General features: G+C 53.4%; 1 protein-coding gene across 1 annotated transcript; it reads left to right on the forward strand.

Moving 5' to 3' along the window:
• Positions 1 to 3,497: 3,497 nt before the first annotated feature.
• On the forward strand, positions 3,498 to 13,444 carry HEY2 (hes related family bHLH transcription factor with YRPW motif 2; the record flags this gene model as incomplete). The annotated part of the gene is made up of 5 exons (XM_081998135.1): positions 3,498 to 3,580; positions 4,720 to 4,798; positions 4,907 to 4,990; positions 7,703 to 7,784; positions 12,765 to 13,444. 5 exons carry the CDS (start codon positions 3,498 to 3,500, stop codon positions 13,442 to 13,444), a joined length of 1,008 nt encoding a protein of 335 aa, XP_081854261.1.
• Between the last annotated feature and the right edge of the window lie 283 nt (positions 13,445 to 13,727).

Genomic DNA, 13,727 nt, shown 5'->3' on the forward strand with positions numbered 1-13,727 from the left:
TCCAGTAAAGAAACTCGGGACAATCTTGATTCCCCTTGAAAAGAGCTGCTGGGTAAAACTGCAGCTCCTTCGGGAGGCCACGCTCATTTTAAAAACGTTCTTTAAAACTCCTAACGATTTAATCCTAAAAGGGCCGACTCTGAAATATCGTGGAAATGGCAGATTTATTTTCGGGGCCGAAGGGAGGGGGCAGAGGAGCTGCCCCGGGCCCCGCGGCTTCCAGGCGGGCGGCAGGCAGCGTCGGCTTTTCCCCCTCGGAGGGAACAGTACTAGGGAGCGGAGAAAGATGCATTTCCCTGAGCTTCAAACGCCTGCCTGTCAGTGCTGCTTGCTGCTAGCAGGGCGAGCAATCCCTCTGCAGCAAATGCTCCCGGGAGCCACGCTTTACGGAGCCACGCGAGAAAGAGACACGGGAGTTAATCGGACATATTTCCACCAGGGACACTGGCAAAACAAGACGCTTCGCCCCGTGCCGGCAGCTCCCCCGGGCGCGGAGGGCCTGCCGCAGCCCCTTTCCGTCCCGGGGATCGCGGTGCTGGCCCTGCCCACGGGAGGCCGTGGAGCCCCCACGGAGCCCCCGCCCGCCGGGGGGCACCTGCCACGGCCGGCGAGCCCCGACCTGGCGGGGGTCAAGGGCCTGCCCCCCTAGCTGCGTCCCGGGGGGAGGGTAATGCCCCCCCCCCGAGCAGATTAAAAAAAAAAAGAAAAGAAAGGAAAAAAAAAAGAAAAGAAAGGAAAAAAAAAATCACCTGGGTAAACTGCGCACCCCGATCGCCTTCTGGCAGCAGGCGCTCCCGGAGGAGGGACTTCAGCAAGGCTGCCAGGAGGCTTTAGTAGCCGGATCCACCACAAACAACGCTAACAGCAGCTCTGCTCGGCGAGCTAAACACAGGCTAGCTCAGGTTTCTGTAGGAGAAAAGCACGGGAGACTCGTGCCCCGGGGAAAAAAATATCGCAAGGCAGCGGGAACTGTTTCCAGAGCGAGCAGAAATTACAAACCCAGCGGCACCGACGCGTGATATGAAAGATTTCTGTGCAAAACTCCTAGCCAGCTCGGAAACGCACCACTATCCCCGGGTGATTAAAATATTTCAGCGGGGATCGAAAAACCCGCGCCCGAGCCTGTTGCCCGCTTTCGGAAGCCTTTGCAGGCGCACGGAGAGCGGCTGCAGCCCCGGCGGGGTACCACGGGCTTCAGTTCAGACCGGCCAGATCTGCCCCGCTCTGATTTCTGCGGCCGGGGCATCGGTTCCTGGCCCGGGGGTGCCGGGGGGCGGCGGGAGCGGGCCTGGCCCTCCCACGGTCCCCCGTGTCCTTACAGCACAGGCAACGAAAGGAAGAGTTTTTTGTGTGTTTTGTGTTTTGTTTTGGTTTTTCTTTTTTTTTTTTTTTAATCCAGGAAACTTCACGCCGAGCAGTAAAACCGCTGAGTCTGCTCCCAGATTTCTAAAGTGCTTGTGCTTCACATTGAAGTCGGGAGGCGCGGGCTGCTCCTGCTATTCCGCTTCTCCCGAAAGGTCCTCATTCTTCTGGGGTGTTTTTGGTTTTGTGTTTTTTTTGGGGGGGGGGGGCGGTTGGTTTATATTTTTTGGTCAGGTCCCGTGCAAGAGGCCGTGGTGAGGAACGCGCCCCAAGTCGCCGGGAGCTGCCGCTGCCGCGGGCGCTCGCTCCTGCGGTGCCTCCGCAGCCGCGGGGCCGTCAGGGCTCTGCAAACACGGGCGTGAAAAGGATGTCCCGGCAGCGCAACGAGGCGTGAAACCCCGCTGTTCCTTTACATAGTAGCAACATCCACACGAAAGAGCAAACACCCGGCGTGCCACCAAATATAATCGCTTAGATGACGGGTATTAGCGGGGAAGGGGGGGGGGCGGGCACGACACGACCAAAAAGAAACACAACAAAAAGAGCTGGCGCCAGTTTCTCTTTCGCCACGACCCTTCCTCACACGCAATGTGACCAAACCACCTGTACCTTCGGCAGGATTTAACCGAACGGAAAGCTGCGCCATCGGCACCGTCGGGCTGCTAAATACAAGGCGGCCGGGGCAAACCCCGCCCGCGGGCAGAAGCAGCGCCGGGAGGTTGCCCGCTCCCCGCCGCCCGCCCCGAGGGGAAAGCCGGAGCTGTCTCCCCCTCCGGCTCCTTTGTCCTCCCTACCCGGCCCGCCGGTCCCCTCTTCCCTCGGGCCGGCGCGGCATCGTGCCGGAGAGGACAGAGGAGGAAAAGGCACGGCGGCCCCGGCGCCACGGTGAGAGTCGCGGGGCCGCGCCGCGCCGACGGTGAGATGCCTCGCCGCTTCACCGTTTTACAGCGACCCCGGAGGTCGCTTGCCGCGTCCCTCTCCGGCAGGTGCGGTCCCCCCTCCCCGCGTTCCCCGCAGCACCGGGCCCGGCAGCCGCAGCCGGGGCGGTCAGGCGGGGCAGCGATGGGGCTGCCCCCGCCGGGTACCCCCGTCGCCTATCCGGGCGTGCCCCGAGAGTCACGATAAGGCGGCGGTGCCCGGGCGGGTGCCGGCGCCGCAGGGAGCCGACCGCCCCGGGCCCGCTCGGCCAGCGTCCCGGCAGCAGGAGCGGGAGAAAAATGTCCCCAGGAAAGTGGCAAAGTGGGGACAGGCAGAGGGGGGTGATCACCGAAGGTGAAAGATTAAACTTCTGCCCAGAATATACCGGAGAACATACCACCCCCAATGTATTTTGTCAGGAATCCGGAATTAGAAAACACAACACAAACAAACGGGGGGGGAATCCCAAACAAAAGCAAAATAAAACCCGCTTGTTACAGATCCGCCAGTAACTGGGCCGCTAAAATGCCTCCAAGTCCTTTCCAGCCGGGATTATCGCCGGACTTGGCTCCCGTCCCTGCAAGCGCCCGCTACCCTTCGGCGCGCCCGTGGGAGCCCTGCGGGACGGGGCGGGTTTTTTAATACGTTTCCCGGGACGTACACATCCCCCACACCCGCGCTCCTGTGCCTTACAAGACACCCCGTGGCACCCCAGCAGCGGCGGCCCGGGATGCTCGGCACCGCGGGGCCTTTGCAGGACGAGGCGGGGGGCTGAGCCGGCCCGGGGCTCACGGGCCAGGGGCAGCAAGCCCCCCAACCCCCAATCCCGAACGGGAGGTGCTGGGAGCCAGATCCCGCTTCTTCCCCCCATACCAGGGGCATCTGCCCCGCTCCGCTCCCCGCCTGCCGGGAGCGGCCGGGCCGCCCGCAGAGTGGCCGCCCGCTCCTCCGCGCCGCTCCGCGGTGGGCGGCCCCCCTCTCCTCCCCTCCTCTCCCCTCCCTTCCCCTCCCCTCGCCCGGCGGGGCGGGCCTTGCCGGGGGCGGGCCGACGGCTTGAGGCCGGGCCGCGGCGTGGGAAAGCGCCTCAGAGAGGGTTTGCTCTGCTGGCGGTGCGGAGTCGAGTCGAGCCGAGCCCCCCCCCCCTTCCCCCTCCCCCCGGATTTATTTATCTTAGCCCCCCACCCCGTCTATAAGCTGCCTCGCGTCCTGTGCCCACAATGAAGCGACCTTGCGAGGAAACTACCTCAGACAGCGACATGGACGAGACTATAGACGTGGGGAGTGAGAACAACTACTCGGGGTAAGTGGGGCACCCCCCCGGGACCCCCCTCGCCCCACCGGGGCAGCCGTCTCCGCGGGCGGCGGGGGCCGGGATGCGCGCCTGGATGGGGCAGAGCAAAGGGGAAACCCGGCCACCCCGTCCCGCAGGGGGGGTGGTCCCCCGAGTGCGAAGCGGTGTGCGGTTTTGTCCCCCATCCAGGTAATCTAGCAGCTTGTTGGTAGCCCCCCGAGAATGTGCCCCGCGGTCTCGCTGCCCGAGCCTCGAAATGACGGGGAGCGCTCGAGTGGCTTGCGAGGCACCAGGCTGCAGCTCGTTAGCCCCGCTTAATTTGCCATTTTCAGTCAGACCTTTTCCAAAATAGCTCCCGAGCAGGCCGAACAGCCCAAGGGAATTGGCGCCAGTGGGAAACGACCGGCGGAAAGCAAGCAGGGACCCACAGCGGTTGAACGGTGTGCCCACCTCCCAGGGCCGGTCTCTTGGCGAGGCAGGGCCACAGCTGGTCGTGCCCCTTCGGAGGCACGGGCACCGGAGCCCCGTCCCGTCCGCATCGGTGGCTAAATGAGTATCAATCAGAAGCTACTGGATTTTTTCACTCGTTCGTAATGAAATGAAAGCCGTTTTGTACTTGTGGGTAGCGTAGTTTTAAAAGTGGATTTTGAATTTCTACATCTGACAACGCAAGAGACCCCGGGTTGGGCAAGCGGTGTTGCGCTTGAGCATCTATTGACTGGTGTAGCCATGAGCGGGAATGGCACAACTTAGTAGGCCGGGCAGAGGTTGTGGCATCGGATACAAGCATTTACGGCTGCTGTTAGCATATAGAGATGGTTTGTGTGATTTTGGACTTGGTTCTTCAGCCTGTATTTGGTAGGCAGGGCTTTATATGCCATGAAAATGAAATCAGCTGAGCTGGGCAGTGAACTACCTTCAGAAAGGGACTTTACTTCCAACAGGGTGTTCAGCTGATTCAAAATATACGCCAGGGCTACCAGAAATTAAATGTCTCTTGTTAAAAATACCATGCGGTGCAAAGCAAATCTTCTAAGCATCGAAGATGGTAGGAGAGGGACTATGTATACTTAATATGGTGACCTAAAGTGTCTTCAAAGAGCAGCATCCAGTTGTGCAACACCTGACATACTTTTATTGTTTCACAGGCAAAGTAATAGTTCTGTCATTCGATCAAATTCCCCAACAACAACATCTCAGATAATGGCCAGAAAGAAAAGAAGAGGGGTATGTTGCCTTTAATTATTTTCCCGTGTGATAATTTGCATGTGTACTGTGATTTTTGCCCTTCAACAGCTTTTATAAACTTAACATGTTTTGTTTCTCTGGGAATAGATAATAGAGAAAAGGCGCCGTGATCGTATAAATAACAGTTTATCAGAACTGAGGCGACTTGTGCCAACTGCTTTTGAAAAACAAGTAAGCCCTTTTTTTTTTAATTCTGTATTTCATCTGGCAGTGTTAGTTCTCTTGTAAAACTCATTAAAATAATATTGTATGTGTCCTGATCTGGCACAAAGCAGGCGTTTCAATAAAATGCTTTGTTGTGGCGAAACTATTAGAAACATAATTCATTATAAGGCTGAAAAACATTTCCATTCTTTGGCTTGTTTTTCCCTTAAGGGTAACTGTGTTCATGTTGCCTCTGTTCTTTCGATGAATTCCAGTAGTGGTTTTGTTAAAAATGCGCTTTACTCCATATTTAAAAAAAAAACAACCCAAAGAAACCCCCAAACCCAGCACAACTCCACCAATTATCCTTTTGTCTAAATCTTCAAATATAATGTCCTTTGCCCCTACTTTAAGCAACCTTTATTTTTTAATCTGTAATTTCAGTTGCAAACTAATCAATCCAGTTTCCTGAAAAGGGAACAGACAGTCTGGATTATTCACGTTTCCAAATGACTCTTTAGAACCAGTGCATTAGGAGGGGGAATGGACGCATGTCATGTCAGCTAGTGAAGTCAGCAGTGTTTTCAAAGAATTTTGGTGAGAAAGTATTCAATGGGAAGGTTCCAGCTAACTTCAGTGAACTTTGGTTCAGCTCCTTAGTCATGAAATTACAGACCAAAAGTTTCAGAATACAATCTGTGCTGTGAGAAAGGCATTCTGTTTATGTCATTCAAATGAAATTTTTTACTTTCCTTTTGATTTTTATTTTTTGGGCTTTGATTCGGTATTTAGACTTGTTCCTGTTTTACTGGAAGTATCTGAAGATCTACGGATAAGTGCAATTGACACTACATTTCCACATAAAGGAACCAACTGAAAATAAAGAACCTGACTTCCTGGTAATAGTAAAATAAAAAACAGAAAGTAAAATTTGAGAGCAGGATTGCAAGGTGCTGAATGTCAGACGTAACTGCAAGGCAAGCACCGCACCGTATTAGGCCTCTTGCATCCCTGGTCTGAACAAAAGCTGGCTAAAATTAAATTTGAAGTATTGTAATCATGGTGAGAGCATCATTTGTGTCACCTGTAATACGCTTTTAGTAACTAGTGTTTGTAACCATGCCCTTGCATAGGTTCTGGCAAAATAAAGTGACAGAGGTATTTTCAGCTAGATAAACAGGGGCAAGAGACAACAGTTGTTTGTCCCATTTTATTGTTTACTTCTTGAAAACCACAAACATTATAAAACAAGTCCTACAGAGCCTTTGGAAATTACCCAGCAACATGCAGTTTTTAGCTATTAGTCACTCTCACTGAGACGGCTCGTACTGTGTCTATGGAAAAGATGAAGTCTGAGAAAAGTACAGGATGTAGTCGCATGTAAAATGGGGAATTCTAACCAAAAATTCACATGCGCCCCAACGTCGGTACACTTCGGAAAGTGCCGAAGGCAGTAAGCGGATTGAAATAAAAAATGTATTGGCGTAAAAATGAGCACACACCGTATTTTGTTCAAAGCGCCCCACCATTTTTCTGCAATATGCCAAGGACAAAGTTGTCAGTCCTCTTCCAGCTCCTTGACATTCAGCTCACTCACGGAGGTTTCCAAGTTGGCGGTTTAGTTTCGCTTCCGCCTCCCTCTCTCCCCAAATCACAGCTCTGCTCTCCGGAGTCCCTTGCAGAGATTAGCGCTGGCGAAGCGGGGCTGCGGGGGAGGCTGTTAAGCCTTACCTAACTTGCACATGTGCAACCTGGGCAAAGCCGGCTGAGGCTGCAGGACGGCCGACAGCAGTGAGGCGGCCTGGATGATAAGTAAGAGAAAAATTTGGCTTGCAGGATGTGGTCTGCCGGTGGCTGAAGCTTGTGCAGCCCTGGTTTTAACTGATGCCAAGGGATGAACTCTTGCCCTGGAATAACATTTGTGTGGTAAACTCAGTCACCTGGGCGTGCTCCAGATGCTCAAGGGAAAGCTACCAGGCAAAATAGTTTTATTTATAGATTAATATTTTAATACTAGCATTCGAGTTGTATTTTATACTTTTCCAGCACTTACTGTAGCTCTGTGAGCCACCTTCAATAACAGGAAAGATTTTCACTGAGAAAGCTGAACTCTTTCTTTTTCACTCTGTTTAGCTTCATGTCCCTGCAAACTAGGCCTCTTGCTAACTTAAAATATGGTGGACTGTGGGGTTGTTTTTTCAGTCGAGAATGAGAATAGAATAATCAGCGGCCAAATGACATGTCGAAAATTAATAGGCAATTAAGAAAGAGGGATACTTCTGGGTGTGTGTCCACAGGGACACCTACTGGTAAAAGCAGAAAAAAAATGTTGCAGCAAGGTCTTCATCCATCACTGGGCAGACCTGTCTGGCCAGCTCGCCATTTGTGTTTGCTGTTAAAAAAAAAAAAAAAAAAAAATCCAGAAAGTTATGTGTTTCTCTCATTTCACGAAGGTGTCAGCTCCACACTACCTTCAAGGCCAGACCTACGCTGAGCTATAGCCTTGATAAAGCAAAATTGTGCTGCTGCTGCTGCTTTTATCGCTAGGGAGGAGATGGCATTAGTCCTTAGACAAAGTCTGGGAGGCAGATGCTCATGAAAGAATTAAGCCGAGAATGTCCTAATGATAGGGGAAATTGAAACCATAAGGGTGAGCTCAGTGGAAAGTATATCAAGTATATCAAATTAAAGTTGCTAGTACTTGTAGGCCTTTATTTATGTGAGTCTCTTATCTCAAAGGGATCTGCCAAATTAGAAAAAGCGGAAATACTGCAAATGACAGTGGATCATCTGAAGATGCTGCAGGCGACGGGAGGGAAAGGTAAGGAGCCGACGGTTTCTTTTGTAATATTTGGGGAAACCTGAGCAAAAAAAGTGCTTTGAGGAGCTGCGATAGGCATTTCCAGATTAAAGGAGTGGAAATCAATGCTAATGGCAGGATTGAACTCGTGGGAAAGAACTACTGGGACAAAAGAAGCACTTGACCCTGGGCTTGTGTTTGCTTTCATAACACTGTGGGAGTAAAGGCTTCATTCACAGGCAGCCCAGTCAGAGATTTGTTTGGGGTTTCCAAAGAGCACTGAAATCTGCACAGGGAGACAAAACAAATACACAAACACCAAACATAAACAGGAGGTTTGTGGCAACAAGTTGTGTAGCACAAAACCGACGCTAAACCTCATTATCCAGCAGCTATACCGAAGGAAGTGGATGGAGAGGAACTTTCATTATTGTTTATGTATTTTCTTTGTTCTGGAAAGTCTTTTAAATGCCAGGTTAGACCCTGTCATTCACCAGAACAAAACCCAGTCTTGCTCTATGCAGCTGCAGGTACCCGATAAAGCGGGCAGGCGGACGGCTGGCAGCGCTCTCTGCGCTCACGTTTACGCGCCGTCTGCGCGTGCGGGGGGCTTGGGCATCCCTGTCAGGGGTGTCGGGTGCCGGTGTGACGCAGGGGCCGTGCCGGCTGCCCCGCTGGGTCGGCCGGCTGCCGGGAGTCGAGCGTCCCTCGCTTGTGCAAGCCGACAGTCCCGAGGCTGGAGGCCAAATGATTTCAGCCACCCACGAGGTGTTCTGGATAGTCACAATTTCGGAACTTATCTGGAGCGAAAAACGTGCTGGCCTCCTGTAAGCACGATCCCACGTCCCCGTGCCATCGGCTGCGATTATGGTTCAGGTTGTTGCAACGGAAAGCAGCCAATTTTTCATTGGCCCTTTCTGCCATATAGGTAAAGGCTAAAAAAAGAGATGGCTGCTGGTCTCCCTCTTCCTTTTTTGATTAAACTCAAAAATTGTTAGCCCACGACTGAATTACTCTCTGTCACTCGCAGCGATTACAAAATTCAACTTATCATCAGCGTGAGCTTAACAGCAGATGGTTACAGGAAAGCATGTTGAAGGCTGGTGTTCTGTTATCTGTGAAAATTAACACCGAGCTGACATATAATTTCTAGGTGTTAAGAGGCTTTTTCTAGGTGTCCATTTAAGCTTAAAATTTATGGCTAGCTTGTTCTGTAGGAGGTGAAAGGGATTTTACTGCCCTTCATGCAACAGACACACCTCTTTGATTCCTCAGAAAACATGCAAAATTAGGTCTAAACAAAAATGTTGATGTTTATATCTAAAAATGTCCTTTAAGAAGCACTATTTAGTGGGTAAGGCTACGCTCTTGAAAGTTAGGAAATGCCAGAAACGATTGAGCTTGTGCAATTTGAATTCAGCTGCTCCGTGCGTGCGCGTGACGGTGCCGTCTATAATCGCGGGTTGCGTGCTGGCTTCCACCAGCTCCGTCCCACTTGGTGCACGGGGCGGTCGAGGCTCAGCCGCTGAGGGAAGCGGTGGCTGTTTCGCTTCATCCTCGCCACGTGGCGTGCAGCTCGGCCATCGCAGCCCGAGCCCCGCTCCGTGCTGTGCATCGTCCCGCTAAAAGCTGCAGCCGCTCCCAGCCCTCCCATGTCTGCACCGAGGGCGGGAGGGCCAGGAGGTCAACCCGATCGGAGGCCTAATTTAACAGGAACCCTCCTTCCCCTGCCTCCCCGCCCCAAAAAAGTATGTGGGGGATTATTTTATAACTGGGTCAGGTCAGGTGGCCCAGCTGGTGGGGCAGGGGATGAAGCGCTGCTGTCGGGCGGAGAGAGGTGTCGGCAGAGCCCCGGCCTCCGGCTGCAGCCGGACAAGCCAGATTTTGTTAGCCCTCCCAGGTCCTGCGGTCTCTTCCTCGGTCAGCCGCCGTGCCTCTCCCTGCCCCGGCTGACACCGGCGTGCGGGGAAGGATGAAGTGTCGGGGTGCGGGGAGAGGCGATGCCGGCTTACGCCCGCGTGAGCCCACTGCCACCGGGTGGGCGACCGCAGCCGCCTGCACGCCATACGCAGCCCTGTTTGCTCCTTGTGGTCCGTGGCGGGTATCACCGGTATAACACCCGACTGCTTCACAAATATTATGACTTTATCTTCTCCTTCTGACCCAGAGATAAGAGGAACGCAGCTGCACAGATTGAGAAAAAGAGGTTTGCGAGTTAGTACTGGGAAAAGTTTAAGCCTGCGTTTCCTGCTTGCTTAATGTTTTACTTTGTGACTGAAGTAACAGCTTTAAATATCACTTCTTAGGGTGTTTTTAAGGCAGATGTTCATTTTATTTGCAAGTGCAGTTATTCCTGTTTTGTAACTCATTTTCCAAGCCAGAAACTTTTTTTGGAGCAGCAAAAAAAATTAGTTTCATCGTTTTTCCTATGGACAAAAGCTATTATCACAGCAGGGAGAAATGGGTCCTGATTGATACCCTTATGCTCCCCTGCACTGAGGTCTGAGGAGAGCTCGTCCTCTTCCTTCTCATACAGAAACAGAGGACACCCACGATGGGGAATGCCTGGGGCTAGGAAAGCTGGGGTGGAGCCGGCCGCTGCTCAGCGTGCTGAGCCCGAGCTGGTCACGGCGGAAGAAAACCCGACGTGGCTCTTGTCCCTCCTCTGGTTTTCGGAGCTGCCCAGGCAGGCAGGCTGCTGCCTCCGAGGTCTGGCGCGGACTCTGCGTTTCCGCTGCCCTGACGCAGGTGCGGGCAATGGTCTTCTGTTCATGTTGAGTTATTATTATGGCCTGGAGCCAGGACTTTTTGCTGACCGTACAAGCACAGGGGAGGAGTAATCTGTCAACAGTGAGTCGCTTGCTGGGACCTCAGTGTCGTTTTATTGCGGCTCCACTGCAAATTTAGCTTGGGTGCCTGACACCTGGGTCAGCAACATGGGTTAATATATCTCAAATGACTTAACTAGTGTCCGGTGTGCAGAACAGGTGGGTTACCAGGACAGCTAAAATAAAACCGAGACTTTCCATTTGCTACAAAATGCTGGCACATACGTGTGTGGGCGGTGGTGGAGAATGTTGTTGGGTTTTGGAAAGAATCAAGAAACAACATTTTTAAGTCTCTCTCAGAAGGGGGAAGTCAGCAAAGGGGAGACCTGGAAAAGATAGCCATCAAAATCAAAACAGAATGGAGCCTGGGAGGCTCCCATTCCCAGCTCTCATCCCCCCCTTCATGTCTCGGCCACCATAGGAGACTGAGAGGGAGCCAGGATCACCAGGGCTTTGGGACGGCTCGTCACAGAGCCAGCAGCTCAGGCTCGGGGGAAGCTGGTGACAACCGCATCCCCCACGTCCCCTCCGGTCCGGAGGGAGGGAGGCTGGGAAGCCCCGGCTTGAGCCGCGAGCTCTCAGGACTCCCAGGCTGGCTGACTCGTGGCCAGAGCCAGGAGGCGGCTTTGGCTGCACGTCAGCCTCTCTGAAGCCAGCGGAGGTCCTGGAGCCTCCGGCACGGAGGCAGTCCCCATGCCAGGCTGGCTGGCACCCGAGCAGGTACCCTGCTAGCTCTCCACCGCTGGCGTGCCTGGCGTTTGTTTCTCGCGAGTTCGCTCAAACTGTGGAGTTTCCACAGATCGCTTGGTCGCAGTGGACTGGCAGGAAAAAAGCTGCGAGGAGTCAGCCCTTGTTGGGACGAGTCCTCGACCCCTCGTGCTCACCAAACTGCCGGCCGAGCCGGCGTTTCTCTTGAGTTTCGTACAGCCTCAGAAGAGCAAGGCAGCCCGTGTCAAAATTGCTGTTGTAATTTGGCAAGAAAGGGTATATAGCAGGTAGGGGTTTGGGGGCAATGTTTATAAACGTGCCCAAGTTAACTTTATAATCTGGGCATGCAGCAACAGAAAGGCTCTTTTCTTGCTTGAAAGTTTATAAAGTGAAAGAACTATCTCATGTGCTAGGGTTTTTCAGAAAGACTGAGATTATTTCATGCCAGAGAGTGCAAGGCCTAATACAGGTATTGCTGCCACATTCCTCCATAATAAGGGCATTTGATCTTTATATACTAACGCAGATCATAGTCACGCATACCTAAAAATTTTCACTGAAAGCAAGAGGAAGAAACAGCATGCCAGCTCGCGAGTAGATAGGACATTATTCCCCCAAGGAGACTACTTTTAAACTAAAACAGGAAAATTCCAAAAACTCGAATAGGTTTTTCTAGTTTATGAGCTGCAACTTAAGCGCTAGATTTGATGCTAGACCCTTTTAGAAAGGGAATATCTTTTCATGTGCATTTAATAAGACAACTTTTTTCCAAATGCTTTTTTGTCCCAAGCCTGTGGAGCTCCAGTTGCTGTTTGTTGAAATACCTCATGGACCATATGACTGTCAGTCTTCCATCTCCAAATTAGCAATGGCATTACATAAAACGTTTTCTCAGTAAAGCTTTTTATTGTGTGTGTGCAGAGTCATGACAAGATGTTTTTAGTTTGTAGTTAAACAACACCGTATGTCATATTGTCTTAATGACTCTGTGAAGTAGATGGGACCCCGGCAGCAGTTACAACAAGTATCTCACAGTGTCGAGCAGTAGTGTGAGAGCGTTACTGGGAATGCCAGCGTAGGGAGGAAAAGGCAGGGTAGTACACGCAAGCTCTCTGATCTCCAGCCCGTTTCTTTGTGTGGATAAGCGCCTGGTGCGCACGCAGGGTCAATACTGCGCTGCGGCAGCTCGCTGAGGAATTTCAGGAGAGGCATCGTGTATCTTTTTAAGTATCGCGAGTACTTACGGACTTAATGCTTTTCATTTGTATATTGTCTGCAAAAACAACTGCAGCCTATTGCATTACAGGGACGGTCAGACAAATCATTTACAGATCAGAGAACAAACTTTTCGCGTTGCAATCTTCACCCGCCGGTGGGAGACCTGGTGGCCGGGTTAGCTGTGTCACCTAACATCAGCTGGGAAGCCGGCTCGGCACTCAACGCATCTTTTGCCCTCCCCTTGCAGGTTATTTTGACGCTCATTCCCTGGCCATGGATTTCATGAGCATTGGCTTCCGGGAGTGCTTGACAGAAGTCGCGAGGTACCTGACTTCGGTGGAAGGCCTCGACACGTCCGACCCGCTGCGTGTTAGGCTCGTGTCTCACCTGAGCACCTGTGCCTCTCAGAGGGAAGCCGCCGCCATGACCTCCTCCATGGCCCATCACCACCATCCCCTGCACCCTCATCACTGGGCAGCCGCCTTCCACCACCTCCCGGCCGCCTTGCTGCAGCCGAACGGACTCCATGCCTCCAACGCCGCCCCGTGCAGACTCTCCTCGGACGTGCCGCCCCACGGCTCCGCCCTGCTCACGGCCACCTTCGCCCACGCCGACGCCGCCCTGAGAGTGCCCTCCGCTAGCAGCGTGGCTCCCTGCGTCCCCCCTCTCTCTACTTCCCTCTTGTCCCTCTCGGCGACCGTTCACGCCGCGGCGGCGGCAGCCACGGCGGCCGCCCAGACCTTCCCCCTCTCCTTCACCGGCGCCTTCCCCATGCTTCCACCCAGTGCGGCCGCCGCCGCCGTGGCTGCAGCAACGGCCATCACCCCTCCGCTGGCCGTATCGGCCACCGCCAGCCCTCAGCAGGCTGGCAGCGGGGGCAGCACTAAACCCTACCGGCCCTGGGGGACTGAAGTGGGAGCCTTTTAAGTCCCCCCTCTCCCTTCCCGGTCCGGCTCCCTCCTCTCCCTCGGCGCGCGCGCGCGTGCACACCCACACCCCCGCGTGCGCGCCCGCACCCATGCCCGAACCTCCGGGACCCGGCGCGTCCCTCCTGCTCAGCCCGGCCGAGGGGCCGCCTGCACCCAGTGGGCCCGAGAGGTGCCGGCAAGCCCGCCGAGGAATGGCACAGCTATCCTCACTTCAGGCGTCGGAGAGGACACGGGACGACATCTTCTTCTTCTTCTTCTGCTCTGTTTGTTTCGCTGGAGGC

The sequence above is a fragment of the Phaethon aethereus genome, assembly GCF_964289735.1.
Source record: "Phaethon aethereus genome assembly, chromosome: 3".
NCBI lineage: Eukaryota > Metazoa > Chordata > Aves > Phaethontiformes > Phaethontidae > Phaethon > Phaethon aethereus.